The following is a 27,349-nucleotide window of genomic DNA, read 5'->3' as shown; positions in this document are numbered from 1 at the left end:
TACCAACTACAAATCAGGAAGAAGTAAATAATAAATAGCTGGATGCTCACAGTTACTTTGGGAACGGAGGAAAGGATACATTTAAGCAAATCATTTCACTCACTTGTCCTCAAGTCTGACTGCAGATATTCTCAAAGTGTGTCTCAGTGCTGCAAAAATTATCCCGTTCTCATTTACAAGCCAATGTTAAGAACTGAAAGATACATATTCCTCCCCTCTTTAATGTTTTGGGGAGGGGTTGTGTTGTCAGCTGTTCCAGCATTCACAATTTCCCACTTATTTATCTACGCAGGCCTCCTTTTCTATTTTTTTTTACGCACAGGCTCTCTGCAGTCTGGCAGAGCCAGTATTGCAGTATTGATTTAGGAAGAGGCAGTTGTGACAATCCAGTCCCAGGCTGAAGCCTGTGCTGTACGGAGGCAGCAGCCTCACCCCCCGGCGCGGGGCTCACGTTTAAAAAGAAGCAGAAAAAAAAAAGAAAGAAAAGCTACTTTTATCTGTTCTGCTTTGAAGGGAAAAAAGGATTACCAAGGCTAAATAAGCCATCTGAGTACTTAGCTAGCAAGCCTAAATAGCACCCTGATAGGAAGTTCTGGCAGAGAGCTAATTAAATTAACCCTCTTTGATTTATTAACAAGCAGAGCAACATATCACACAGGATTGTCCCATGAAATGAATGTGCTTTCTGATTCCCTCGGCTGCTTTGGCGCAGTCACCTCCCGGAAAACCCGGTTATGGGGACTCAAGTTTAATGAGAGTCAATGGCTCGAAAAGGATCCCTGCCCACCAACAGAGATACGCACTGGTAATAATACACAAAAGCGTGTTATTTTCCTTGCACTTCCCTAATTCCTTTTTAATGCCTAGGATGATCTAATGGCTAATTCACAATTTCCTGCCCACCGATATGCAGATGAATGACAAGCAAAAGCCTTCTGCATGTTTAATTATTCTGTTGATTTAGAAGCCACTTTTCCCTCAGTGCAAGTTTCTCTGTGTGTGTGCTCTCATGCATCATGTATTTCATTATTTTTAGAAGCATGCTCTGTGCCTTTTTATGCTCTCATAGTTCCAGCATCCAGTAATTGCCATGTTTTGTGTCCAACGGACCTGATCCACCGGCAAGTGTAAATCAGGAAAACATTGCTGACTTTAAATGGAGTTATTCCAAGTTACACCAGACCCGAGACCTGACCTCTCCTATTTTTAGGCGGGGGGGGGGGGGGGGGGGGATGTTATTTGTGTTCTGGGACCCTTGTGAAGTAGCAGAATATACAATTTAGAAAACTTCAGAGTGGTGAAAATCCAAATCAAAGCCTGCAAATGTACAGACGTGAATCTATTTATATAGCGAGCTCTACTTCTGTTTAACCCCTGCAAGGAACTGTAACTCTCTTTGCATATTTGATTTTTCTCCCTCAGTAAAACACAGCCTGCTTAATCTATTTTTGCTACTTTCTAACAGTTTCACTGGTGAGCTCCTTCCCCGCGCCTTACATTTAGCTTCGGTATCCGAGCGCTCTTTTGTTAAATTAAGGCAATTAATAAATGGAGACGTTAAGCAATCAATTTTGCCTGCACATCTCCACAGCCTTACGTATGACTGGCTGTAATCACAAGATAAATGCAATGTGCTGATGTATGGTAATGTTCAATAATACATTCTCCACCAGGCTCAATTCATCAGGGAATTTCTGGAGGGGAGGCATTCGTTATTGGCTGTCTCCGGACCTCAAGGATAACATTTCTGTCCTTTCCATTGGCCGCCCCGCTGCTGCAAGCCTCTTCCCGTCTTATTTTGATGATGAATATGAAGGCATGCTAAGCCGTGCCGGAGCGTAGCTCTCGCCGACTGCACTCCCTCCCCGGGCTCGAGGACTCAGGGGCTCCCTCGCTGCTTCCCCAGCCCACCGCCAGCAGCAGCAGCAGCAACGCCAAAAGTTGTGATGCTTTTCTTCACCCAGTGCTTTGGGGCTGTGTTAGATCTCATTCACCTGCGGTTTCAGCACTACAAGGCAAAGAGGGTTTTCTCAGCTGCCGGGCAACTTGTCTGCGTCGTCAACCCAACACACAGCCTAAAGGTGAGTTAAAAATATTTTTTCCTCTTCTGACAGCTTCTCGTCTTCCCCCCTTCCCCCCCGCACTGGTGTTTCTACGCAGGGAGCGAAACGATGCTCTGGCAGCAAGGGGAAAGTGCTGTTAACACATTGCAGCCCTGGCAAAGAGGGTGTTTGCATTGTCTGGCTGCGTGATTCCCTTCGGAGCGAAGGAGAAGCAACCCGCTGCTCCAAGCCGTCGTGGCAAGTCGCTGCTCCCCCTCCCCAAAGTTTCCTCATCCCTTTCACCCCTGGAATGAGCACGGGTGTTGCGAGAGGCCGGAAAAAATGATTGGAAAAGTTAGCCGGATGAATTAAGGTCCCTTTTTCGGTGGAAGGATGCTGGGTGGTCTCCCAGGCTGACACCCAAGGACAGCGGGATGCTGCCAGGCGGTGGGGAGCAGCGAGGCGGGGGGGTGGCAGCAGAGGAATCTCCGGCTGCTGGTCTTGTTTGCTTTTTTTGGGAGAAAAAGGCTGTTTTTGTCTCCTGAGCGGAGTCTGAAGGCGTTCCTCTGGCGCTGAAACTGTCCTTAAGCCGTTTGCAAGGTGAATCTATTTTAGGCGGCAGAATATATTTGCCTTAATGCAAAACTATTTATAGTCCCCGAAAAACATTTCTCTTACTCGCACAGTTCTGGATTTTCACTGACAAAGTGTCAACAGCTCTGTCTATGCCAGAGCCCTGATGTTTGTACATAGAGAAGGAGCAGCAGGGGGAGAAAGCGACTGGGAGGCTTTAATTACTTTATCGCGGTAGCGAATGACCAACTTTAACAAAGTGGCTTCTGTTTCGTGGGAAGTCCTTGCGAACCTGAATTGCGATGTCAATCCACTAGCCCGACGCAAGCTCAGAAATTAATTTAATTCAGGACAACTTATCTTTGGCTCTACTGGGCTCCCTGCGACGAACTCGGAGGGGTTACGGGGAGCATCTTTCCCGAGCTGCGGGTCCCCGGGAGGTCCATTGATGGGGTAAATCCCTCTTCAGAGCAGCATCCCCCCCCCCCCTAAAAAAAAAGGCAGATTTCCCAGAGTTATATTTCCAGTCTCAGGCTGCACTCAGGCAGGGAGATGTTGATTCTACGAGGCTGCCAGCTCCGGGAGGTTTTCCCCGTAAGACTGTGCTCAGCCCGGCGAGCACTGCCGGCCAGGGCAGGCACTCCCAGGGGACGGACTGCTCCGGTGCGGGCTCCCATCTCCCAGCATCGCGGTCCTCCGCTGACATATTTAGAAAAAAAACCCCGTGCAGCCCTGTCATTATCTGGAAGGATCTGGCCATCCGAATGGATAAAAGAAATAGCTGCGTTCCTAAGTGCATGGGGAGATTTTGTAAATGAATGCTTCTGTGCTCGACCCCTTTTATGTGACTGTCGCCTGCTACTTTCATTTGTAATTTTAATTATTTAAAAAAAAAAAAAAAGCAAGCAGAAAAAAGGTTATTGAAGGTCACAACACAATTTCAGTGCCAGTGGCATTGTCTGATGAGGTCCCATAAGCACACAGAGGGGTGTCCACTGACTGCTCCACTGGTATCTAGGACTAGACCTGAATCTATCAGTTCAGGTCCTCTCCAGTTGCAGATTTGCTATTGTAGGAGCTGCAGCATTTTACCTTTGAGCATACCAAAAAAAAGTTGATGCTTCTATTCCTCTCTGTTAAACATATAGGGCATTTCGGTTTATTAAAATCCCCCGTGGCCAAGCTCTTCACTGCTCAGACCCAAAACCCGGTAGAGAGATGAGCAATCTCGGTACTGTCTTGGCAGCTCTTGAAAGTAGGCATTGGATGGAAAACTCTCTTGGAAACAAACGGGAGCCTCTAGGAGAAGGTCTGATGTGTCAGTGAAGCCCCACTGAGAATCATCTTGACCTGGGTGGGAGTTGCTCCCCCCATAGGATTGCAGTGGGAACCCGATGGCACGTGTTTCCCCACATGGGCCTCTTGGGACACCGGGCAGATGGACAAGCTGACAAGAAACCCCTCTGCTCTGCAAAAAACCCCCTCTGATTGTAAAGTGAAATATGCTTTGAAGGTGCTCCCGAGTTCCCCAGCTCACATCCAGCCGGGTAAACGTGGTGGGCTTTAGTTCTGATCTGCTCTCAAGGTGTTCCCTTTGGTTTCCCACCGTCTCTGTAAGGAACGCACCACTGCTTTGTGCCAGCACCCAAAAGAGACGGGTGGGTCGGACGGACCCCTTTGTGCCCAGCACCGCACTATGGGTGCCCCCCCGCCAGCGGTAGGAGCCTGCTGTCCCCGAGCGAGAAGACATCTCGCCCCACCACCTCTTGCCTGGTGGTGGAGAGGTGGTCACCTCCAGCCGGCACGGCACCTTGTCCAAAAACCGGTGTCAGAGACAAGCCAGATGAACTTGCTGCTCGGGGTGCGCGTTTCTCCCCCGGGGATGCACAGGGAGGCTGTGGTTGCTCCCTCCAGCAACCCGGTGCAGAAACTTCTGAAGCTGGGACAGGGAAATCTCCCCCAAACTGTCCTGTATGCCAAAGGACACCTGAAGGACCATTAAAAACGAAAGGGCCGAATGTATTCCTCTGTGATGGTTTAGAGTATTATGACTACTTTGATGTTTCATAGTCTATTATTTCTAGCTGGGTCATTTCAACTGTAACATTTTGTTGACAGCCCCCACATCTATCTTAACAATTGACAAGTGGAGTGAAAACTGTATTAAGGTTCGCGGTCGATGAATACAGGCCTGCTAGGAAACAAGGGCTAGGAGCAATGTCGTTTCTCTCCCTTCCCTTCAAGGCTTAAATGTTTGTGCTTACTCCAAAATTGTAAGCTCTTTGCAAAGAGATTATTTTATTCCATATCTCCACAGCACCCGGGTGAGGGGGTTCCTGGCTGACTGGTGCAAACGATAAATGACAGGCATCGTATTCTGGCGTGATTATGCACGTTGACATCCCTCACATAGGTCAGGTCCTCAATCAGCGCCAACGCGCATAACTCCATTAAAGTCAAATTGCAGCAGGACTTCCATTCTCGCTCCTTCCATCCAGAGGAGCGCTCAGGGATGGTGGTGGGGTCCAGCCCACCCCGAGGACCCATGGTTGGTGATCATGTACGTGTGTCAGAAATTTGGCATCATGTAAAGGACTCGGTGAAGGGCAGAGAGCAGGGGAGCCCTGGTACCCTCCAGGGAAAGGTTGCACCGGCTTCTGCTGTCACAGACCCATAGCTAGAGTGGAGGGGTCTCCAGTAAAGTTTTGTCAGCATGCTGTCACAGCCCAGATCTCTGACGGTGACCAGAGCCCATCGCCTACCTCTTCCTTTATGAGGGGTCCGGAGGTTGGCAGAGAAGTGCACGCTTAGAAAGAAACCCGTGTCTTTCTTCCCACTGAAAGGCTCGTTAACTGGGAAGGCTGATGAGCGATTCAGTGTATCTTAAAGGAGAAGACGGTAAAAGTGCCAGCGCAGACACCTCTATTGATCTGCCACTATTTTCCCTGTGCACGACAGGCTGACACAGGCGGCTCTAAACAAGGAAAGACAATTTTGCAACCGCCACCCTCCGTTTGCCTGTTTGGCAGAGGTATGAATGGAGGGGGGGGAGATTTGCGGGGGGGGGGGTGTTTTGGAGCCTCTTTGTCCTTCTTGCCGCTTTCTGCTCTTTGTCCTCCCACGAGCTCTCCCAGGTGTGGCAGCGGCACCTTACGACGCGGTGCTATGCTGGGATGAAAATTCACTTGCCGAGCAGAGAAAATCACGTATTTACCGCACTTCTATAAGTCACCTTCATTCTCGATCACATTATATGCATTACCTTGTAACCTGTCTTCCTTCAAGCGTACGGTCGCCCTGATGTCTCCCCTTGGAGAAGCACGGCCAGGCAACAGAGCTCCCCAGCTAAGTGGCAGCTCCCTCCAAGGACGCATTAATTAGAGGAGCACCGCTCATGCTGCTGGCTGCAGAACCCAGCACTCAGGGCAAGTTTTAAGGTGCTCCACGTGCGTGGAAGAAACGAGCCGGGTTTGCTGGTCCCTTTGGAAATGCGGCTCAGTGAATTCTTTTGCATTTTCCCCCTGTTAAGAGCAATTCCTCCCAGCACTGCTTATTGCACCCCGGGGAGAAGGCGAAGGTGGGCGGCGTGTCCTCGTTCCTTAGCTGGCATGGGTCCCTGCCCCAAAAACCAGACGTACACGGCAGGGGACTGCAGTGCAATCACAGCCCAGCCGGGTGCCGATGCTTTGCGAGGTGCTGTGTACGGCTGGGTAAAACAGATCTTCTTCATTCAAGGAGTTACTAGCTTTTTAAACGCAGCTTTAACTATTTGGAGAGCGTGAAAAATGTTCTTGTAAAGAGTGAAGAAGCGTGTTTGCGGTGTTCTTGTAAAAACCACCCGTCTCCATCTCTGTAGGACTCCAAGGAACTTGTTGAATTACAAAAAGCAGCATATTTAAAACAGGGCATAAATAGTTGAATCTTATATTCAAAAAGGGTCGTAGCGTGGTTTACGTGGCCAAGCTGTCTTCCAGCTGTTTTTTAAAGCAACAAGCAAGTCTGCTCTGAGTTAGGGAAGGGTTTTGAATCCCGTTATAACAGTTTGGCTCTGCGCATGGTGGCTAGCCAAATAGCATTGTAATCCACTTTATCACCAGCAGGATTAAAGTGCTACGGCGCATTATACCCCCTCGAGATTTATTTATTTATTTGGTGCAAGGGAGGAGAAGGACTCTGAAACCTGCTGCTAACAGCCCCCCGACGTCCTCTGCCACCGCCTCAGCCCAGACACCCCCCGATCGCCCGTGCAGGGCTGTGATTTGGAGAGCCCAAGCGCCGTCTGGCCCCCAATGTCCAGCAGGATCGTGACAGCCTTGGCGAGAGGGTCCGCAAACCCCCCTGCTGCCTGCAAACGCTGGCTCCGGGCAAGGCGCCCGGATCCCATCCCGGCTGTGGGCCAGGGCTGTGCGAGCCCTGGGCACCTCAGACTTCCAAATCCTTTTGTAGGGATGCGGGCGGCAGCAAGCGGCGCCGCTTTGCAACCCCTGCTTCAGCGTGGTCTCCCCGAATAACAATTACGGCATCTCCTCGGCAGAGGGAGAGGGAGGGGAAGAGCCGCCGTCTCAGAAGTTTCTGTGTTAATATGCGCCGGCTTCCTTCTCCCCACCTCCCACCCCAAACCCACCGCAGAAAATTAATTACCGCTGTTAACTGGCCCTGCCTGTCACGGTACAGCTCTGGAGATGGGATGGAGTGGGTAAACACCGAGTGCTTTCCTACCCACGTTTCATTTTGAGGGTGAATTTCAATAATAAACCTGACCTGGTTGCAGGACGTTTCAAGTCAGATGTTATCAGTGGAAGACAGTGCGGTTATTTTAATATTACAGAAATGCCTCTCCCCTCGACAAGGTGTTTGACAGCAGGCTGAGGAGTAGCCATCAGACACCGCCACATACTGCTTTGTAATCCACCCACTCTGATACGGCTCAGTATATCAAGAATTTCTCAGTGCAGCCCTTTGGGTTAGACAAAATGGCCCAGATACCTCCCTCAGGAGAAATACTGCCCCAAAACAATTGCTGTGGCTTACACATGGGGTGCAGAGGAAAGAGGGATGTTTTAATGTAAGCAAGCTGTGATTACATGAAATGAGTGGTGAGGTCTCAGTCTGCTTCCCAGCAGATGTAAGTCACCCCCGGACATTCCCACAACTGGCATTAATTCACACACGTTGCTGGTTGCCTCAGTAGAGAACCTAAACACAGAATATGGTCCTGCAAACCCCGGATGTTAAAAAGTTCCAGGATGGGTTCCCAAGCATCGTGAATTTTGCCTCAAATTCAGAATTTAGAGAGTATACATTTTTGTTTAACCATTAAGATTCTCTCCTGGTGTGAAAGACCTCCCAGCACACTTAGCTGGGGGGCACTTGGAAACCTCCTTTTTTTCTGAGGCAATCTGAGGTTCTTAAGTAATCCAAGAAAGCGAGTTTAAAGGAAGCACAGCAGATCCCGAGAGCTCTGCTAAAGCGAGGAAAAGGAGCTGCTGTGGCTGTGCCCTGTCTCCCCGGGTCTTCAGTGCTTCTTATGCCATAGAAAACCCGTAATCCTTGTCCTGCCTGGCTCAGAGCTGAGACTTTGGGTCCCTCCTGGCACCCCCAAAGCCTCCCCATCACAACAGGCAATCAGCGTCTCTCAGCCGGGTGCAGAAGAGGGGAAAAAAAAAAAATGTAAATCCTGCAATAATTTCACAGGGTGCTGGAGGGGAGGACAGTCTCTACCCAGCTTTACCGGGGACTGAGCGAGGCAGTGAGGAGCGTGGGAGGACGCAGCCACGCTCTCCTGGCTGCAGGAGGCTGGGGTGGAGAGGACCGCTGCTCCCCTGGCACGGTGGGAGCGATGACCATGGAAGTGACGATGGTGATGGACTGCCCTCAGCATCTCTCCGTGGCATTGCCACTGGCACGGCGTGGTACAGAGCCATGGTCCTCCTTGGAGGTGTTGGAGGTGGGTGCCAGGAGGCACGCACACCACCAAAAAGGAGAGAATTCCTTTGGAGAGCTAGGCAAGATTTAGGTAATCCACTGGGCTTGCTTTCGGTGTGATTTTTGCAACAGGGGAGAGCAGAGCTGAGGCACCACGTTCAGCTGATTTGGGTCCAGCTTCTGATGGAGCTGGGGGGAGCCTGGGCCTGAAGTCTCCACTTGGGTCTGGCTGAACGTGGTGGCACCTTCCCAGCCCACCTCTGTATGCACATGCTCTATTTGGAAATGAAAAGCACGGGTGTTGAGACATTAAACACCTTATCAGACTGCATTACTTTTCTTTCTTTCCATGGCTTGTCTCTTTTTGTTAAGTACCTTTTCTTCTGCGCTATTGTTCCTTCTCATCCTGCCCTTTCCCTGCTATACCAAAGTCTTAAAGCAAAAGATTCTCCTCAGCTGTCATTCAATAACCTAATTTTGGGCTTTTTTTACTCCCGCTGAAAGGAAAGCATCATTAACTTCACTGCAACTTTGGATCTCTTATTTTCCTCCAAGCTCTTTCAGAAAAAAATCACAATCATTCAATCCTCAGCTTGTTTTGGTGCCACCAATTTCCCCACTGACAGATGAAGTCCCTCTTTAAAATGACCGCCAGCGAGATGAGGGGAGCTACAAAAAGCAGCGAAACATTGCTGTCACCACTCGCAGGCGCAGCTGGCGAGGAAGCCAAGTGCCTTACACGCCTGCAAAATCTAATTGCCATCGTGCGCTGGATCGGGGCTCGAGCGGGCAGGTCCAGCTGGAGGTGCCACGGCCACCCGTTGTCCACCCAGCACAGCGAACCACCATCACGATCCCTTCGCCAGTGCTGGCAAAAGAGAGTATTTTCCTTCTGCTTCGGTGTAGCAAAGCAAATCCACTCGCAGCAGGGATTTAAGCTGGCGGTCTGCTGCGTGCACTGCCGAAATGGGCACTTGTCCCTTCTACTTCCATGCTGCAGGAGCAAGCAGCTGGGCAGGGCAGTGGCCTTAGCTGGTTTTCACAACCTCCCACAAAGCTCTTACCTCTAGGGGTTACTGCGGGCTGTGCTGAACGGCAAAATTTCACTTGTGCATGAAGATGTCCTGAAAATTGCTCTGGGTGACCTGCTGCTAATAGCCACCTGCAGTCCTGCTTGGCTCTCCCACAGCGTTCTCCTCCAGAGGGAAGAGCATCCTGGCACTGCCGATGAATTGCCTGACACATACACAGTGTACCAGCTGAAGCACTTTTATTTATTTAGATGCATTTTGGAGCATCTTATGTAACATTAATGGATTTATCTTTAACTCTCCCCTTTAGTCTCAGCAGCAACATGAAAGTGTCACTGGGAGAGAATAGCAGAGAACCCTGAATACTTTGCGTGTTTATTTTGGTGTACTTTTTTTCAAAAGGTAGAAATGTTTGAAACAACCTTGGAAAAGAATTAATTGGTTGTTTCCATACCAGATTTAGTGCTTTTGGTTCTAGTCTTTTCTTCTAGAGCAATTTTGTTCTGAGCTGATCCAAACTGAAATCCCTTTTCCTTCCAGATTGGCCTCTCCAGTAAAAAATAAATCATCTGCACAGCTTTAGTGATGTTACCGGTATTTTACACCTGGAAATATTAAGCTCCAGAATGGTTGGTGAATTGCCCATCAACCCCTGGGAAATCCATGGTGGAGAAGAGACAGAGGTCCTTGTAAATGTCTTCAACACAAGATCACACACTCTCTCACATCAAGTGCCAGCTGAAATGGAAAGAGAAACAGAGAAATGGAGCATAAATGAGACAGAAAAAAGATGAAATCAGTAACGTCCCCTTGTGCAGAAAACAAACACTATAGATGAGCAAGGAGGCAGCTGCTACAGAGCAGAAAACCACATCAGCAGAGGATGAAAATGTTCTTCCACTCTTAGGGACTGCCATGTGGAAAATAAGCAAAGTAATAAGTGTGAAAATGGAGTAAATCACCACCACACAGGGATTACGTAGGGCAGCTGGGGTAAGGGGATGGTTAAGGTCACCTTCAGGCTTTGCAGGAATGAGAAGCTGAAATAGAAACGGCAGGATGGCAGCAAGTGGGGGAATGATCACCGTAGTGCCCTGAACTCAGCCAGACCACTCAGGGGTTCAGTATCAAGCATGTGCACAGATTCAAATTTATGTATGTTTTGCAGGATCAGACCCTTACTCAGACATACTTATTCTAAAAATTATCAAACTACAACCAGCAAAAGACCATATGAAAAGCTGCTGGAGTCCGGCAAATTTATCCATCTCTTTTGAAGAGCACAGGGCGGACTGAAGACGTCTTCCTCTTTAATAGGGAATGTCTCGCTGCTGCATTGCAACGCCTGCTCAGATGAGGATGCTTGGTTGCATGCAGGGATGTGTTATTTCTGCTGGTTGGACCCCCATGGTATGCAAAGGCACATTACAGACCAGTGGGGCCAGGCTTTGCTTGTGGGGCAGTACTGTGAGTTCCCTACTTGTACTACCTGAGAGCTGAGGACACCTCCGTGGTGCAACATCTCTTGGAGTCTAGGATCAGTGAGATGAACTGTCCTCAAAGGACGACTGTCTTTCTTGCCACTGACAATCAAGGAAGCCAGAAAACTAGCTTGGGATGGGTATGTCACTTTTGCCTAGCTGCAGTTAGATGAAATGAACCCCACTAATACCCTACAGTTCCTTTGACTTATGCAAAAGAAAACCCAATTAGGATAATTGTCTCCTTAAGATAAATCCAGAAAGTCTGGGCACAGTAACAGCAAGTATATATATACTCACTACTATTTTACACATGTTCTGGTACGACAACCCTCTTTCCACTTCGCAAAAGCAAGATTTCAGAGGAGATTTCAGAATATAGCAAAACAAGGTCTGGCGACATAACTGCAGGGTGAGAGCTTTCAATTTATTTCTACTAGAAGGAACTTCTCATCAAGAAAAAAGTAGGGAATAAGTTTTTTGGACTAATTGACAACAGAGAATTTCAGGCAAAGCAAGGGACTAAAGCATGGGTGCTGTCACCATTGCCAGGCAAGACAGAGGGACAAAGGGATCCTGGTGGACAAGGTGAACATGAGCCAGCAATGTACCCTTGTGGCAAAGGCCAACGTCATCCTGGTGTTAGCAGGACTGGAGCCAGCAGTGCAGCTTGTGAGACCACGTCCAGAGTACGGAGTCCCATCTGGGGTTCCCCACCACAGGAAAGGCACTGACAAGGAGGATTGAGCCCAGGGAGGGACAACAAGCTGGTCAGGAGGCTGGAGCACGGGATGGAGGAGGAGAGGATGAGGGATGCGCTGGCTCAGCCTGGAGAAAAGAAGGGAATTGCAATCTACAATTAACTAACAAATGGGACTGCATAGAGAAAATGGAGCCAGACTCTTCCAACAGATGCGTGCTGGAAGGACAACAAGGATCAGACTTAAGCCGAAACAAGGGATATTTTGACCAGATATAAGGCAAAAAGTCCTCCTCATGGGAGTGGTGAGGCACTAGCACAGGCTGCCCGGAGAGGCTCTGCCATCTGCGTCCTTGGAGATTTCAAAAACTTGATGGGACCCTGAGCAACCTGACCTATCTTTGGAGTTGACTGTCCCTTGAGCAGGGGTTGGACAATGCGATGCCCAGCGGTCCTTTCCCACCTCAATTGTTCTGACCCTGCAATCCTGTGTAAAAACAGAGCTTGGTGTGCAAGAAGCGGTGTAGCAATATAAGGGTTTCAAGAGCAATCATCAAACGTTTGCCTCAACAATGACCAAGCCAAAGTCATATCTGAAAGACACGTCTGAAAAGGATGAAGAAGGCAGACAGATGGACATGTGGGGCACACTGGGGAATCCAAGGATTCAGGATACTGACACCGGTGAAAAAGTCTGGAGCTATACCAGTTACACAAGCATCTGGTAATTTAAACTCATCAGAAATGCAAATTGTTATGGTATTCCAAAGCCCAGGGATATTACCAGCTAATGAAATCAGTCTGGATTGGAAAGGAGGTCACTGTGGCAGATGAGGGATGGCAAAAGAGAGCAAGACATACTTCAAAATATGCTTTGGGATAAGCACCCTTATTGGTAATTACAAGCAACACAAAATAAACTCTGAAGGGGAGAGGACAGATTGTTCAACACCTACCAGAAAAGACTTTGCACTGTGGCACAAGGGTAAACATGTTCCTGAAGAGCGCCGAGTGGAGCAAATAACGTGGAGCAAGTCACGTGGAGCAAATAATCCACTTGGACAAATCTGCCTGTCGTTCTCCTTATGGGATGACTGCCAGCAGAGCAAACTTTCCCTGGGTTTATTCAATTAACTGCTTCATGATTACTTTCCCCCTATGGCAGGATCCCTAATGGTTCAGACCCGCTTTTTGGCGTGCGAGCTGCGTTAATTAGCTGTGCAAAGAGCTACAAAGCAGAGAGGCTACTTAGGTAGTGTCATTTCTGTTCCCTGCTTGGATTCCGGCTCTGCTCCCAGGCTCGACGGAGTCTGTTTCTGTTCATCTTTGGTCAGTGAAAACCAGAGGTGCTACACAGTGACTTAGAATGAGATAACATCACTAGAGGTGAGGAAATGCTGATTTACCCGGCCTTTTTAGGCCAGCTCATGGTTTGCAGTATGGAAGTCTGTGGGTGACCTGTATTTTGTTGGGGCAGCTTAAAATATTTCTATCCTACGTGGTTTTGTTGGTCCCTTAAAAGCTGTCATTGCCCTGGTGCAGGGGCCGCAGAGGGGGAGACAAAGCTTGGTCCTCACGCCACCCCCAACCCATTTCACAAGCCTCTGTGGGTTTATTGAAAGAGTTTGCATTAGTACGTCAGATGGAAGAGGCAGCTGAAGTGCAGGGACGTGTTCCCCTTCGCTGTCTTGGCTGTGGGAACAAACATGACTCCTGGCAGTGCTCGTGCAAGCGCTGGGATCAGGAATGTCCTAGGCCACTGTAGCAAGCTTCACCAGAGGGTATCTGAGAGGAGCCTGAGGCATCGCTCCTTGAAAAATGTTTTGCTGGTGTTTAAGGATTGTTGGCTTGGGGGGAGATGTTTGCGTTTCATTTTCTCTCCTCACATTCCCGCAAAATGGTTGTGATGTGGTCAGGGGCTTGTCTGGCTCATTTAGTTTCCTCTCTGCCATCATTCTGGCAGACCTTTTTGGGGGGACCTCTTTACCCTTCTTGAGTCAAGCAGTATCCCATATAAATATTTGCCTCAAGACATGTACCCAGGTTTAGACCTTTCATTATCTGTGCTTTTAGGAATGGGTGAAAAGACATATTTTCCACAGCCACATGCCAGCCTCGCCAGAATGCAAACTCAAAGGCAGCAGCAATGCAGCAGGAGCACGTTCCTTACAAATAGGGGTGTGTTTACTTGCAGACAATTCATGGCTATGCCCAGGTCAAGATTTAAAGTGTGGCAGGAATACAGACACAAATGCTTGCAATAATTCACCATCGCTTCATCTGGTTTCCCCCTTACAGCCGAACTGGAATCTTTTGTCCAATTACAATTCCTGCCTGGAGTCTCAAGGGTCTAAATCATACAGGAAATAATACAGCTTTAAAAATAAAATAAAACTTTTACTGAGTTTCTTCTGCCATAGAAAATATTTCAAAAAAGAGACTCAAAAATGTTAAGGTCATGCAAGGTTGCACAAACAGAACCCCTGGTTTGTAAATAACTGATTATAAAGACTGAATTTTCTTTCAGGCTGTTGGTAAAAGATGAAGGCACTATCAGAAAACAGATCTGAAGCCAGCTTAATCTCCAGGAGCTTCATAAGGCAACTGGAGGTAATTTAGTGTTGCAGCTAAACATGAGCTTACTGGTGAGGTATCTCTTAATAATTTTTAAGCTTTTAATGATTTTTTTAAATAATAAGCCAGTGATTAGGAAAGAACATCCCAGTTCACAGATAAATCCAGGCTGCATCTGGGTATTTTGCCTATTTGCTGCTTTAACTAAAGCAACTTTAATTTGCCAGAGGCCAATCAACAGCCTATAGCAAGAGAACTCAGTCTGATGAAGCAGATGTTGGGGAAGGGAAGACCTTTTCTTTACTCACTCATAGGGAAAATTAATTGATGCTGAAAGCAGCCTTTCAGCATTTTTTGTAATAGTAACTTTTACTTCTTGACTTTTACAACATAGAAGAAACTTGCAGATCAAGTAGCTTCTGAGTTGTTTTTCATGGAAAAGGACCTTGATGCTGTCTACAGGCAAGTCACGCAGTGGGTCACAGCCGGTTCCAGTCCTGGCTGACCCGTAATTACAGCTCAGGCACTCCAGTAAGACCTGTGCCACCTGGTGTTTGCAAATAGCTGAGTATTGAAAGATGAGCAAGAACCTGGTCCAGCCTTCTGCGGTCGAGAATTCCTACAGCCTAAGTCCAGTTTTGCGGATAATTTGTTTCCCTGGTGGGGAACAACCCTACCTCTTGGTGGGTATCACCAGGCGTCCCCAACGCCCATCCAGTGAGCATCTGGTCCTGAGGTCACGGGCAAAATCAGGCTGAGCTCCTTGGAGAGCGCTCAGTGATGACTGACCCAACGCTCTGAGCCCAGGCTACAGCTAACGGTGACAGAGAGTTTGCTGTGCTTACCTCTGTACCCAAAACCTCTTTTCGCCTCCGTGTACCAACACAGCCTTTGAGCTCACCAACAGCACCAGCAGGCTGCCCGTCTCCTGCCCCGCTCGCCCCAGGAGCTGGGCCACGGGAAAGGACGGAGCGGGGATGCAGCAGAGGCTGGATACGAGCCAGGCTGAGCCTTAACGGATAAATAGCTGCATTAGGCGGGTGCTGTGCCTGAACTAATAAGCCCTGCAGGAGACGGGATCTGTTCACTGCAGCATCCTGCCAAGGCGTTGTGGTTTATCTGCCTCCAAACCTGACGGGCACGTCCACGTGCCGCAGCGGTCCGTCACGTCGCCGGAGCCGCGGAGGAGGCGATGGATCAGCTAGCTGGGATGCTCTGCGGGCGCCTATGCCTTTGGTTTCTCTCTCTGTAAATGAGGTGGGGGACAATGTTCTCCAACGTCAGTTAGGTGGTTTGGGATGGAGGCCAAAATAGTCAAATCTCCTGCTGTAGGTTAAGCTGCTGTATGTGTGCGAGGGACCCGTCAGCAAAACTGGTCCTGTTGTCATAACTACTGTGAAGCCGCTGATCCTTTTGGTGTCAGTAAGGCTGGGGGGGATACGCTCTTCCGATCTCACAGCCGGGCTGTAAATATGTAAGACCCAAAATGAGGATGCCAAAGCTTAATTGTAGCCACCTAAGTTTATAATTTTTTTTACCTTAGTCCCTTAATGATGATTATACTGTAAGTAGAAAATAAAAAGTATTTTAGGAGCATTAAGTAATACTTAGAGGGCTCATCAATCCACAGTTAATATGCAGCCACCACTGAGAGGGAATGAAGCAATCATGCCGCCTCAGCATTACGCAGCACGCCGTCCCTGCCTGCCTTCGGGAGGGAAGCGGAGGATCCCCGCTCCACCGGGGACCACGGGAGGAGGTGGAGGTGGACAGAAAATGACGGTCTGAGGTAGACACCACGAGGCATGCACAGCCCCAAAACCTCCCTTGTCATCGTGCACTGGGGTTTCGGGGCAGATCTGAGCCAACGTCTTGACTTTTTCCCTAACAAAGAGAGCAAAGTTGGCACCTTTTACTTTCAGCTTCTGACCAGAGTGAAATTCAGCCACCTCGGTCGAGGTTGGAGGTAGTGCTTTGGAAAAGTGTGTGTCAGTGCAGCAGCCTCTGTGCTTTTCCCCGGCAAAGGCAAAACCCTTGGGAGGTCAATCATAAATCATCTAGGCTTCACCACACCGATGACCCGATAAAAAAATAAGTGCGTGGGAGTATTTGCCAGACTTATCTTCACTGATAAACAAAAATGCCCTTCATCACTTTGGGTTTTCTTAGTGGTTCCCTATGCACAACAACGATTAGACTGTGCCTCGTTCAGTCCCAAGCATGATGAGTTCCCAGTGCTGAAGCAGAGGCAGAAATCGCAGTGTCTGCAGTACACCCATCCAGTCTCTGGGCTTTAATTCCAGGGGGGGGGGGTTTAATTCTTGTAGAAAAAAGTCCCAATGCCACACAGCAAATAGAAAAAATTGTCAGCTCAGTGATCTTCAGGAGGTTCTTAACTGGCATAAAATTCAAGGGGGTACTGTGCATTGCCTTAGGACAGGGTAAAATGAGAATGGAGTGGCATGTCAGGCAATAGTAGATGTACATGTACTATGTGGTCAGAGGCAAGGTCTTCCTTTGTCCTGCCAGGGAACTTAATTTTCCAGATATCTGTCACCATAGGAAATGAGTACTGAGGCCCTCACTGTTCCAAATGAATTTTTTTTTGTGTATTACCTTCACTTCCAGTGCGCAAGATAATGCTAAGGCCACTCATGTGCTGGCCAGGCTATGTGACCAGTTGAATTGCATCTTGGATGCAAGTCAGTGTCATGGCCAAATCTCCAAAAAGGCACAAATCCCATCAACGCGGGGTGGCTGCTCTAGCTGCAAAGCAAAGAGAGGAGCAAGAGCGGGTGCCTTTCTGGTGGGCTTGCCTCTCAAACCCAGCCCCGAAGCTGAAGAAGGAAAGAAATTCCTGTGCTCAAGGGGGTAAATCCTTCTCTGAACAAGAGCGGCAGGGGTGCAGGGTCCCCCGAGGTCCCAAGCCTGCAGCCGTGCCCTGTGGCTCACGCGTGGGTGCTACCCCGGTGGGAAGCGAACTGTGGTGTATGTGCAGTACTGGAAGCCACCCCAAACTTCACGGCCAGGAAAGAGGGGGTGCGGACAGGTCATCCCCAAAATGCAACAGCTTGCTGCAAACCAGCCCCCTCCTGCCTGCTCTGTGCTGCCCTCGTTGCTAATGTGGACATACTCTCTGCGTCTCCTCTAATCCAGAAGCTATGCCTGGGGAAGCAATAAATGCCATACCATGATGTGATGCTCCTGATTTTCCAGAATTTTTATCTAAGCATAATCCATTGGTGTTATTTAATTACCATAAAGCAGCTGCCTTATAGCATCCAAAATACATCTATTTGCCTTAATTTTACAATATGGTAATTAACTACCAATGACTTATTTAAAACATATTTATAGAGGGAAATGTCAGAGATGCATCGCTTTTTCATGCCCAGTAAATGCACCCGCGATAACCAATTTGGTATTTAATTAGCTTGCTTATGAGCTCACCTCTGAGAAAAATTATTTCAGAGAACGTGTTAGCTATGATGCTTAAGCAGGTTCTCAGAGAGAGGATGCACCAGCTGCAGGTCAGCCACAATTTTTTGCTTTAGTATGTCAGGGTGTTTTGCTGTTCGTAGAGGCTTAACATAGTTATGGCCTTCACATCGTTTTTAAGTTAAACTATTAACCACACAGAAAATCAATATGCACTAGAACAATGTTCATTAAGCGAACCATAAATCAACTCTTCTGTAGACACAGCAGGTACCAAAGACTTTCATAAAACTCCTGGCCTGTCGTGATCAAATGAGAGGAGACTGTTACCACGAACAACACATTTCTGTGCATCCGATCTGGGCTAAGCAATATATACAAGCTAACAAATATTAATTGGGAAGGGAATTTGTGTCTGTCAGGGTCTAGCAAAAGGGTGGTCCTTCAAGGGTTCCTTCTGCTGTAGCTCCCTGGACGAGATGGGAATCGCACAAGTTAAATGGCTCTTCCATTTCTGCGTTGTGCTTAGGGATATAGTTCTCCCGGGTCCCTCAAATGAAGGTTATACCACCGTCCCCTGGCATCGCTGAGCTGCCTCTTAGCCACCAACCCCAGGAACTGCGGGGCATCACGCTTGTGTCTTCTTTGGCCTAAATGAAGCGGGAGTCGCGAGGCTGCGGATTTTCCACGGCTTGTCACTGACTTTGCGTACTCACAGCATCCATCACTGAGGACAAGCATCCGGGGGGAGCCTGCGAAGCTGGCGGCAGGGGCAGGCAAAGGGAGGCATCCCGTTTTGAAACTTCACTGGCATGACACAGGGTGAAGCTTTGGTGAGGGCACAGTGACATTTTCTTGCCTCCCAGACAGAAATTCACATCCATTAAAGCTAGAAGAGGCTCTTATGGCAACCTCACCAGGCCAGCTGCTCAAATCCAAACCCAAGATCCTTTCTCAGGAGCTTAAGGCCATAACTTCAGCTCCCTGAAGTCTTTTAGAAAGACCTCTAGTTTGGACACAATGACTTTCATCGACAGAGATCACATGTCTATGGGCAAAATGTAGTATTTTTAGAAATGGTACTGTCAGCAGAAAAAAAGGCTACATTGGAATGCTTTGGGGAAGCTGGGAAGATGTTGTTCAGTATTTTCTTTTTCCTGAATGTTAACAAATAGCAGCAACTTGAGATCCCACACAAAAGCCTGGAAATTAAGTATCCCCTCCCTCCTGCTCAGGAGAACTTTGATATCCCCACAGAAACACTGCGTCTGTTGTAAAAACCAGAGTAACTTTGCTGGGGGTTGGAGGGGAGGCAATGAAATAACCCCACAAAAATCAATTACAGCTGATTGACAATAGAGGTTTGTATCGATTCGGTGAGACTCCCCTTCCTCAGGATAGTTTTGCAATAGCCTTACATTCCCTTGGTGCTCACCGCATCAGCCTGTTCCCTCCTCGGCGGCTTTTCCCCGTGCTCCTCTCTCTACCAGCTTTCGCAGGTGCGGTTACAGCTCATCAACTGCTGGATCAGCACTTTTTGCCCTTTGAGGCTTCGTGAAAGTCACCCCAGCTTGCAAAACCCCGGGCTGGTGCTTCAGCATTCTGTAAAAGCCAGCGATGTCTGCACACACCACTTACCTCCCACAGCAGACTCCCAGCTCTCTCCACGGCTTTCCCACGGGAGCTGCAGCATCCTCCCCCTGCCCCGTTTTTGCCAGATTGCTCCTTGATTTTTTTCCCCAGTCACACCCTGACCCATCCAGCTGGTTTCCCCATCCAGGAGCGGGCAGAGAGTATTCCCCCTGCAGAGCATCTGCTCCTGAAGCAGCCCTTGGTCATCCCACACCAGGGAGATCAGCCGTGGGCTTTCTTCTCCCTCAACCTTGGGGGTACCAGCCTGGCGGTGTGACAATGCCTTAATGCCCCACTTCTGTTCTAATTAAATATCGAAAGTCCTGTTTCAGGGGACTGGTTCTTTTTGTACTTTTCCCTGCCCCCGCAGTAGAGAATCCATGGCTCATTGGTCTGGAAAATATCATGCTTTTCTTTGGCAAATAGCCAGGCTTTCATAAAATGTTCCTCAAGTAGAAACTCCCAGTCTGCTTATAAATACCGTCACCTACATTTTAGAGCTGGAAAAACCAAGGCCTTTCTGAGGTTAAAGCAAGGTCCGCAACGCAGAAAGAAGAAAGCCCCAGTCTCCTCTCTTTTCATTAAGAAGGTGTTCTCGATAATTCTGTGGAACAAGAGATGAAACCTCTTCTGAAGTCAGGGAAAGTCTCAGGGGCTCAGCACTTACAGGTTCGCACCTCCCATCAGCAGAAAGAAGGGACTTTTTTTGAAGTTGATCAAAATACATTTGATTTTGAAGTTACAGAAAGCCATAATTATGCTGGGTTTGGAGATAATCAGTGCGGGCAACTGCCACATAAAACAAACAGAAATACAGTGCCGGAAAAAAAAAGAAAAGTAAATATAAGCTGATAGCATTTATAGTCCAGAAAAGATGCCTGTTGAAGGACAGACACTATTCCCTATCTCACCTCAAAGCACATGAACCAGGAGCTTTGTGAGAACGTTTCAGCTCCTGACAGGGCTGTTGTGCCAGCCCCAACAGTCTAGAAAATACATTAAGAAAGTTACTTTTAAGTCTGTGCTGCATTGTCTCAAGATTACATGAAACTTGTTATCCAAATCATAGAAAAAAGGAAGACGCTGTTGAGTCTCCAGGGGCAAAAGTGCTGAAAAAAAAAAGTGCTGAAAAAATGCACGTCGCATTTCACGCGACGTGCCTGCCTGTGGGATGCCGCCTTCCAGCTATGCCTCTGCTGGTGACGGTCGTGGAGGGGAGACCTACAGCAAATGCCTTCTGCTGATTATTTAAGAGGAAGGGGGAAGTTTTGATTGAATTAATTCTATGGTGGTCTTTACTTAGGACTAAATTGCAGCTAAGTTTTATGTCCCTGTTTTACAACGGGGAGCGCATTCTGCTCGTTTCCTTGAGATTTTATCCACCTTTGTAGCAGAACTGGAGAATGGAGAGTGGAAGCGGGAGGTGGTTTCAATGCCAAAAAGGGGGACCGTGTTTTGGTCCCTTCCTTTTGGGTGGGTATGGTCATCTCCCCGTGGGGCAGGCGACAACGCCGGGGCAGGAGAGGTGCACGATGGCACTCTGGCTCTTTGGCCATTCTGCAAACCCAGCTCCCGGGAGAGCGACGGGGTAATTGTCCCGCGAGTGGTCGAATCTGCATTTTTCTGATCACTCGAATTCACTGCGAAACTGATGATAGTGCAGGGCTTGTACTTTTCTCCTGTCTTTTTCTTCCCCTTAATATAGCAAAGTGGTCCGCTATTAATGGACATGCATTAAACTGCTTGGCACAGCATGTTCAGCACTGAGAGCAGGAAATGATCATTTCAGGGCCACTGCTAAGAAAACCTGTTGAAGTGTCTTGGGGCAGAGTAAAAATCCAGTACTTGGGGATTAATTATCTGGAATTTAATGAGGCCAAAAGCCAGGTAGCAATTAAATGTCTGTAGATGGAGTGGGTAGTTTCATAATACACTTCAGTGGTGAGGCTGGCTTAAAAAGTTTTTGCTCTCTCATCTCAGTCTGTTAACCAATATTACCATTTTTGGGGGTGTGCTGTGAACCAGATTGCTGAAGCGATCTGCATTGCAAACTCTTTTGGGGGATTATATTTCAGCTGTGACATTTCAAAATTAGGCTCTGGTTTCTGCCAAACTGAAGCAACAAAGAAGACATATGTGTGTGCATGCATGCACATGTGCCTTTATACACATCAATATAAATGTATTGCAGAAGTGATGTTTGCACAAAGTACAGAATCAAAGTCCCAGATTGGCAGGTTATGTCTATATTGCTAAATGAAAGAGGGGCGGGAAGCAAACTCTTGCCTGAAGCTAAATGTCAATGTCTTCTTCAACTGGTTAGGGTTAGCTCTTGCTATAGCAATTTCACCTTGGAGAGATGTAGCTGGAGTGGTGCAAACAGAGCCAGGGAGTGAGCTGATAATTCGGGTATATGTGGATGATCAGGAGTCCAGTGCTTGGGTTCACTACTTGGTCTTCTTTTGCTGGACATAGCCATATATCCCTCTGCACTGAACATACCCCGCTCCAGATACTGGCTTTGTGTTTTGGGCCCATCTGTCTGATGTAATCAAATTCAGAATATTTTTGTTTGATTTTTAACCTCCTTAGTTTTATTTATATATGTAAATATATGAGTAAAAGGAGGGTGGGAGTTCATAGTAAATTATGCTTTGAATAAGTCAACAGGAAGTCCTGTTTTTTCCTGATTTATTTTAAGAAATGTGTGAATAGTTCCTATTTAGCGCTTTTAAGAAAAACATGTTGCATGGTAAAACCCCTGACCGCTGTATCATCTGCCATATAGGTCTCTATTTTGCATTAGCCAAAATCCAGTCCTATCCCCTGTTTCATCCAGTCCAGTTTTTCGGCAGAGTTCATGTTTCTCTCCAAGTACAATAACCATATCACTTCAGTTATTGCTGTCATAGCAAGGAGATCAGACACGCTCCCTGGCTTCTCCATACAATATATCAACTCTGGTTATGTAAAGTATTACAATAAATTATTACATCAAGCAGGATGCAGACAACAGGATTAAAACACTATGGCATGACACGTATAATATGAAATTATAGGCACACTACCTGACTAGGTATATGTGTATATATTAGTTTGCATATGGGGCCTAGGAAAAGATCTGAGGCATTGGAGATCATTTTATTTTTTAAATCAAGAATCAGAATATAACGACTCTGGGCTTGAGCAGAGCCCTTTCTTGCCTCTTACAAAAAGGCTGATGGTTTTCTTACAGCCGTGGACAAGCTCTCCATCACATATTTTGTTTTTTGAAGCTATAATGAGATCAGCCATAGCTCAGCTTTCCTTAACTCACCACAGGCTTGTATCAACGCAGATGTTCATGAAGAAAAGATAATGGTTTAAAAGCTCTAATTTTGTTACCCTCTCTACAATCTAAGCTGATCCTAATGTGATTAGGAAAGTCCTCTCCTACTTAGGCAGGGTCAATTTGTCTCAGAGGAGGTAGGGAAAGGAGACACTGAGGGTGCCAGTGCTGGCTCCATGCTCAGAAATGTTATTGTGGTGGCTAGGAGACTTGTTAATGCGGTGTGCTTCATCATACCCAAAGGCAGGGGAGAGCGACCCACTTTAGTCATCCCTTCTTTATTTGCATTTATCTGGAAGCAACAGGCTGCCACATTTCCACAAATGCACTTTATACAAAAAAAGGCTCCCAAACCTGGTCGCTGGTTGCATCAGACCAGGTTGGGTTCATCACATCTGATTTATTACACAGCTTCACCTCTGCGTGGTGGAGGACCACAAGAAACCCAGGGCATCGGACAGCAAGCTGCCAAAGCGTTGACACGAGACGTTTGGCTGCCAGACCTCCTAAACATTTCATATCATACGCAACCAGACAAGGTGAAGTTAAGGCAGTTATAAGGAAGTTTACCTTAAGGTCAGAAAATACCAGAATGCTCCCAAACCATCAGGAGCTCTTGTGAAATAATAATAGTAACTGAGACAGGGAGGAAGCCCTAAAGACACGTTGCTGCAGCGTTGACCAGTGGACTAAGACACGGCTATCAGCACGGGGAACGTCACCGGCAAAAAGTTGCAGACTGGAGGGTCGGGGTGGGCTGTGGGGGTCACCCTGGTTTCGGAGCTATGTGCCACCAGAGCGGGGCAGGAGCAGCAGGGAAGGAAGGACGGAGCTGTAGGATGAAGCCCGTCAGAGGAGAGACACGTGATATAAGTGATGCCGAATGTGCCTGTGGTCAGGCCAGATCTGCGCTGTGCGTTGGGACGGCCTCGCGCCAAGGAGGTGTACGGAAAGGTTAAAGAGAAGATCACGTCTCTTCTTCTGCATTCACCTAGAGCGGGCCTGGGTGGAGAGAAACACCGCTGAGCTTTCGTATGGGCACTCTCGTCTGGCCATGGGGGGTAAAGTACCACTTCCCTCCGCTGTAGCTCTCCATCAGGGGTCACAAATGAACTAATTTTAAAAAGATGGTGTTACACTATTCCTACAGCAGCTGCTCAGCCTCTGCCTTTGCCATCACGCCTGAAACACGAGCAGGTTACCGCAGTGCAGGTTAACCTTCATCTGCAGGGTCTGAAGACCATGCGTCCAGCCTTCACTGCCAGCTCAGCCCATTTCCTTGGGGGACACCTCTGACAAAGCTAGCACGCCAGTCTTGGCCTCATACCGATGTGCTGCCCCGACCTCTCGTTTCTTATGCACTTATTTTCTGGTCATCCTGACGCAAATCACAAAATTACCCTGGCAATTCCAGCTGCTGGTGCTCCCCGCCACTTGCTGTCCACGTGGTTCCTCCACGGCAGACAACTGGTGTGTTCTGCGCATCAGCTCATCAAACCGCACGGGTGAACGTCTCCTACCATCTTTTCCCTATAGGCGTTTCTAGTGTAGGTCTGGGGGCTGTCATTTGGGCTGACTGCACACCCTGCATTTTCTCTGCATCGTGGTGGTGGATGCCAGGGACCGGCTCATTCATTGTTTGTCCCTTCTACCTTATCTCAGCACTGTATTGCAAGGTCTTTCCCCGCTACTGGATGAAGTACAGAGATGGTTCAGTGCTGTGGACTATCTTTTCCATAAATGGCACGAACACAAGTTTGTTTCCAAACGTGTCATTCTCAGTATTTCAAAATTTTTCACTTCTTGCTCTTCTGGTCTTAGCTTTGGGTCATGTTTCAGCTTCGTTTGCCAAACTGCTCTTTCATTAAGTGTGGGTGCCCCTGCAGCTGGCATTGTTCAAACAGGATTTTCAGGATTACAATAGTAATATTGCTGAGACCTTATATAAAGCAGGAAGGTTTTTTTCAAGTCTGATCCAACCAGATGTTATAAACTTCCAGTAAAATGCAAAAGCAGTCACTTACCACCTCCCACCAGCAGACCGATGTCCAGCTGGTCTCCAAGCAAAGACTGCTTTGGAAAGACTACACCCACACACACACAGTTTATTGCTGAGCATGATGTTATAGAATATACCTTTGATCAATTTGGGTCATTTGTCCCAGCTGCGTCCCCTCCAAACCTCTCACCCACCCCCATGCAACTTGCTGGGGGGGCAGAGCGAGAAACAGAGACCTCGATGCTGTGCAAGCACTTCTCAGCAATAACTAAAACATCCGTGTGTTATCAACGCTGTTCCGGTCACAAATCCAAAGTCTAGCACCATATGGGCTCCTGTGAAGAAAGTTAACTCCATCCCAGGCAGACCCAGTGGTCCTTATTTTGATTTCATTCAACAATATCAGTGACTCCTCCCTTCTTGCACACTGCTCTTTTCTGGTGCCAAATATAGAAGATACTGACTAAATGGAGGGTCCCATTTTACCCAGTAGAGGGAAATAGGCATGCCTAGAGTAGATGTAAAAGCAGATCAGGTGAGCCCAGAGGACTATGCTATTTACTTTGACTGTTAGGAGAGCCTGAATTGACTAGATCATATGCAGATGCCTGTGAACCTGTGATGTTAGGTAAGACGAATCACACTTTTTCTGTGATTTGTTTTTGAAACTTTTCAGTGATCTCAAAACTTCGAAACACAGAGCATAAAACTTTAACCAGATTTCTCTTTTTGAGATCATAGACACTCTAGCCCAGCAGACTGACACCTTCCACTACCTAAATGGTCCACATCTTCAAAGGTATTTTGTTCTGTGACTCTTACTAAAATCTGAATTTTTGTCCTTAAAAAGAGTCAACACCATGACATACTACATACATCACTTTCCACTTGTGTACAAGTGGAAATACAACCCTGGCTGCCTCTTTTACCCTATGCCTTTCTGGTAGCCCCCAACACCAACAAATCACAATGAAAGTGTTTCGTTTTCATTAGCTTGAGGGATGATGAAGATTAAAAGGGGGAACAAGAACAAAGAAACCGGGTTTTCTTCTATTGGTCATGCTGGCTTTCTATGCTGGAGAGAGGAAACTGTAACCCTCCTTTTCTAGGTCACTTTGTTCAGGCACCCTTTGCTATGCACAAAGAGATTCTGTAAGCAGAATTTACACACCTTTGAAGTATAACACAGTTATTTATTGGTTGACACAGACAAGAGATAGCTGGGATTTAACGTGCTACCAGGCTAAGCATTGGTATGCTCGGTGTCCCCGATAAGACCCCTGAAGAGTCCTTGCAGGCTAGGAAATCAGCCATCAGGTGAGGAAGGGTTGGTTTCTACTGCATTTGTGACAGGTCCTCAGTGCTGCTGAGTTTCCAGTTTCCAACTCTCCGTGTTGCCATCTAGGATTTTATACCTTCCCATGCTGGTGTTTTTCTTCTTGAATTCTGGAGTTGTTCCCGATGCCCATCTCAGCAATCCTACCTCTGTTTGCCTTTTCACCTTTCTTTATCTCATGAGTCACTGCACCCCAGACTTTCTCCCAGCTCTTCCTCATCCGTCTGAGCCAAGGCTATGTAGCTGGGCTGAACCAGAGCCAGGCGCAGGATTCCTGGATCAGAGAACTACATTTCTAGGAAGAGAGGAGGTCGCAAATGTGTCAGGGCATAAGTGATTTATGGATGCACAGATCCGCAAGCAAGTTTTTGCCGGGCACCAAGATCAGCAGCGCTGGTGAGGATCCATATTATGACTGATAGGTCCCGGCACCATGCCAGGCTTGCATGCCACCGATATCGTGTGCTCCACACCTAGGCAACCCCCGTGCAAGCGTTTCAGGCTGAATCCCCAATCTGGCTGAGCCTAGTTTCATTCTTCCCACCCTCTTCTGCAGCCACAGCCACCATCAGGGTCAGCTCCCATTGGCAGAGCAGAGACCTCCAGTACCTGGCCCTTCCTTTTGAATGCATTTTCCCAATATCTTCATTCAAGGTGTCCCCTTTTTCTCAGCTAGCTGTATGAGACCCATTTGGTGCAAGCTCAATTGTGGTGTCAGAGAGCAAAGTAACTCTTCTCCAGTCAATAGACTGAGATGTCCAAGCTTGTCAGTGGTCCCCCAGTATATGGGGACGGATAAGATCCCATGATGGATGGTGCCTTAGCCAGTGTAGGAGCAAATCGTGATATTTCTTTTACCTGTCCATGAGCATGACCTGGTGGGGACTCAGGGCAAGATCCAGCTCCTAAAACACAATTAGACGCTATTTGGTCTCTAGCTCCAAAAGACTCCCCTGGTCACTTAGGCACTGTAAGAGCCCCTGTACACCAAAGCTGGTTCTGAAAATGCTCTAAGGTGCCTAGTGTGCCTCCTTGCCCCCAGAGGGCTGACATCTTAGAACACCATCTTGCTCAGCTCAGCATCTCCCACTTGTACCTCTCTGGGTGCAAAATCAGGCAGTCCCATGCTCCCCACGGGACTAGATCCTGTATTTAATTTGCGAGTGTACCCAACACAGAATGACCGCACGGAGGGCAGGAGAAGACACAACTCCCTGGCAGCAGCTTTCAGTCTACGTTTCATCCACTGCTTGCAGAGCAACCTAGAAGTGAAAAGTCTCTCCCATAGCA

At 47.8% G+C, this 27,349-nt stretch overlaps 1 protein-coding gene across 1 annotated transcript in view; it reads left to right on the top strand.

Annotated features, from left to right (window-relative positions):
• Nucleotides 1–1,676: 1,676 nt before the first annotated feature.
• The window catches only part of SIAH3 (siah E3 ubiquitin protein ligase family member 3), a 46,899-nt gene continuing 21,226 nt past the window's right edge, over nt 1,677–27,349 (top strand). Inside the window, exon 1 of the mRNA XM_030036713.2 lies at nt 1,677–2,081. Within this exon, the coding sequence (XP_029892573.1) occupies nt 1,947–2,081 (135 nt within the window). The 5' untranslated portion in view covers nt 1,677–1,946. The remainder of the gene's footprint in view (nt 2,082–27,349) is intronic.

This window comes from Aquila chrysaetos, chromosome 14, assembly GCF_900496995.4.
Source record: "Aquila chrysaetos chrysaetos chromosome 14, bAquChr1.4, whole genome shotgun sequence".
Classification (NCBI taxonomy): Eukaryota; Metazoa; Chordata; class Aves; order Accipitriformes; family Accipitridae; genus Aquila; species Aquila chrysaetos.
This window is presented reverse-complemented; position numbering and strand designations above follow the sequence as displayed.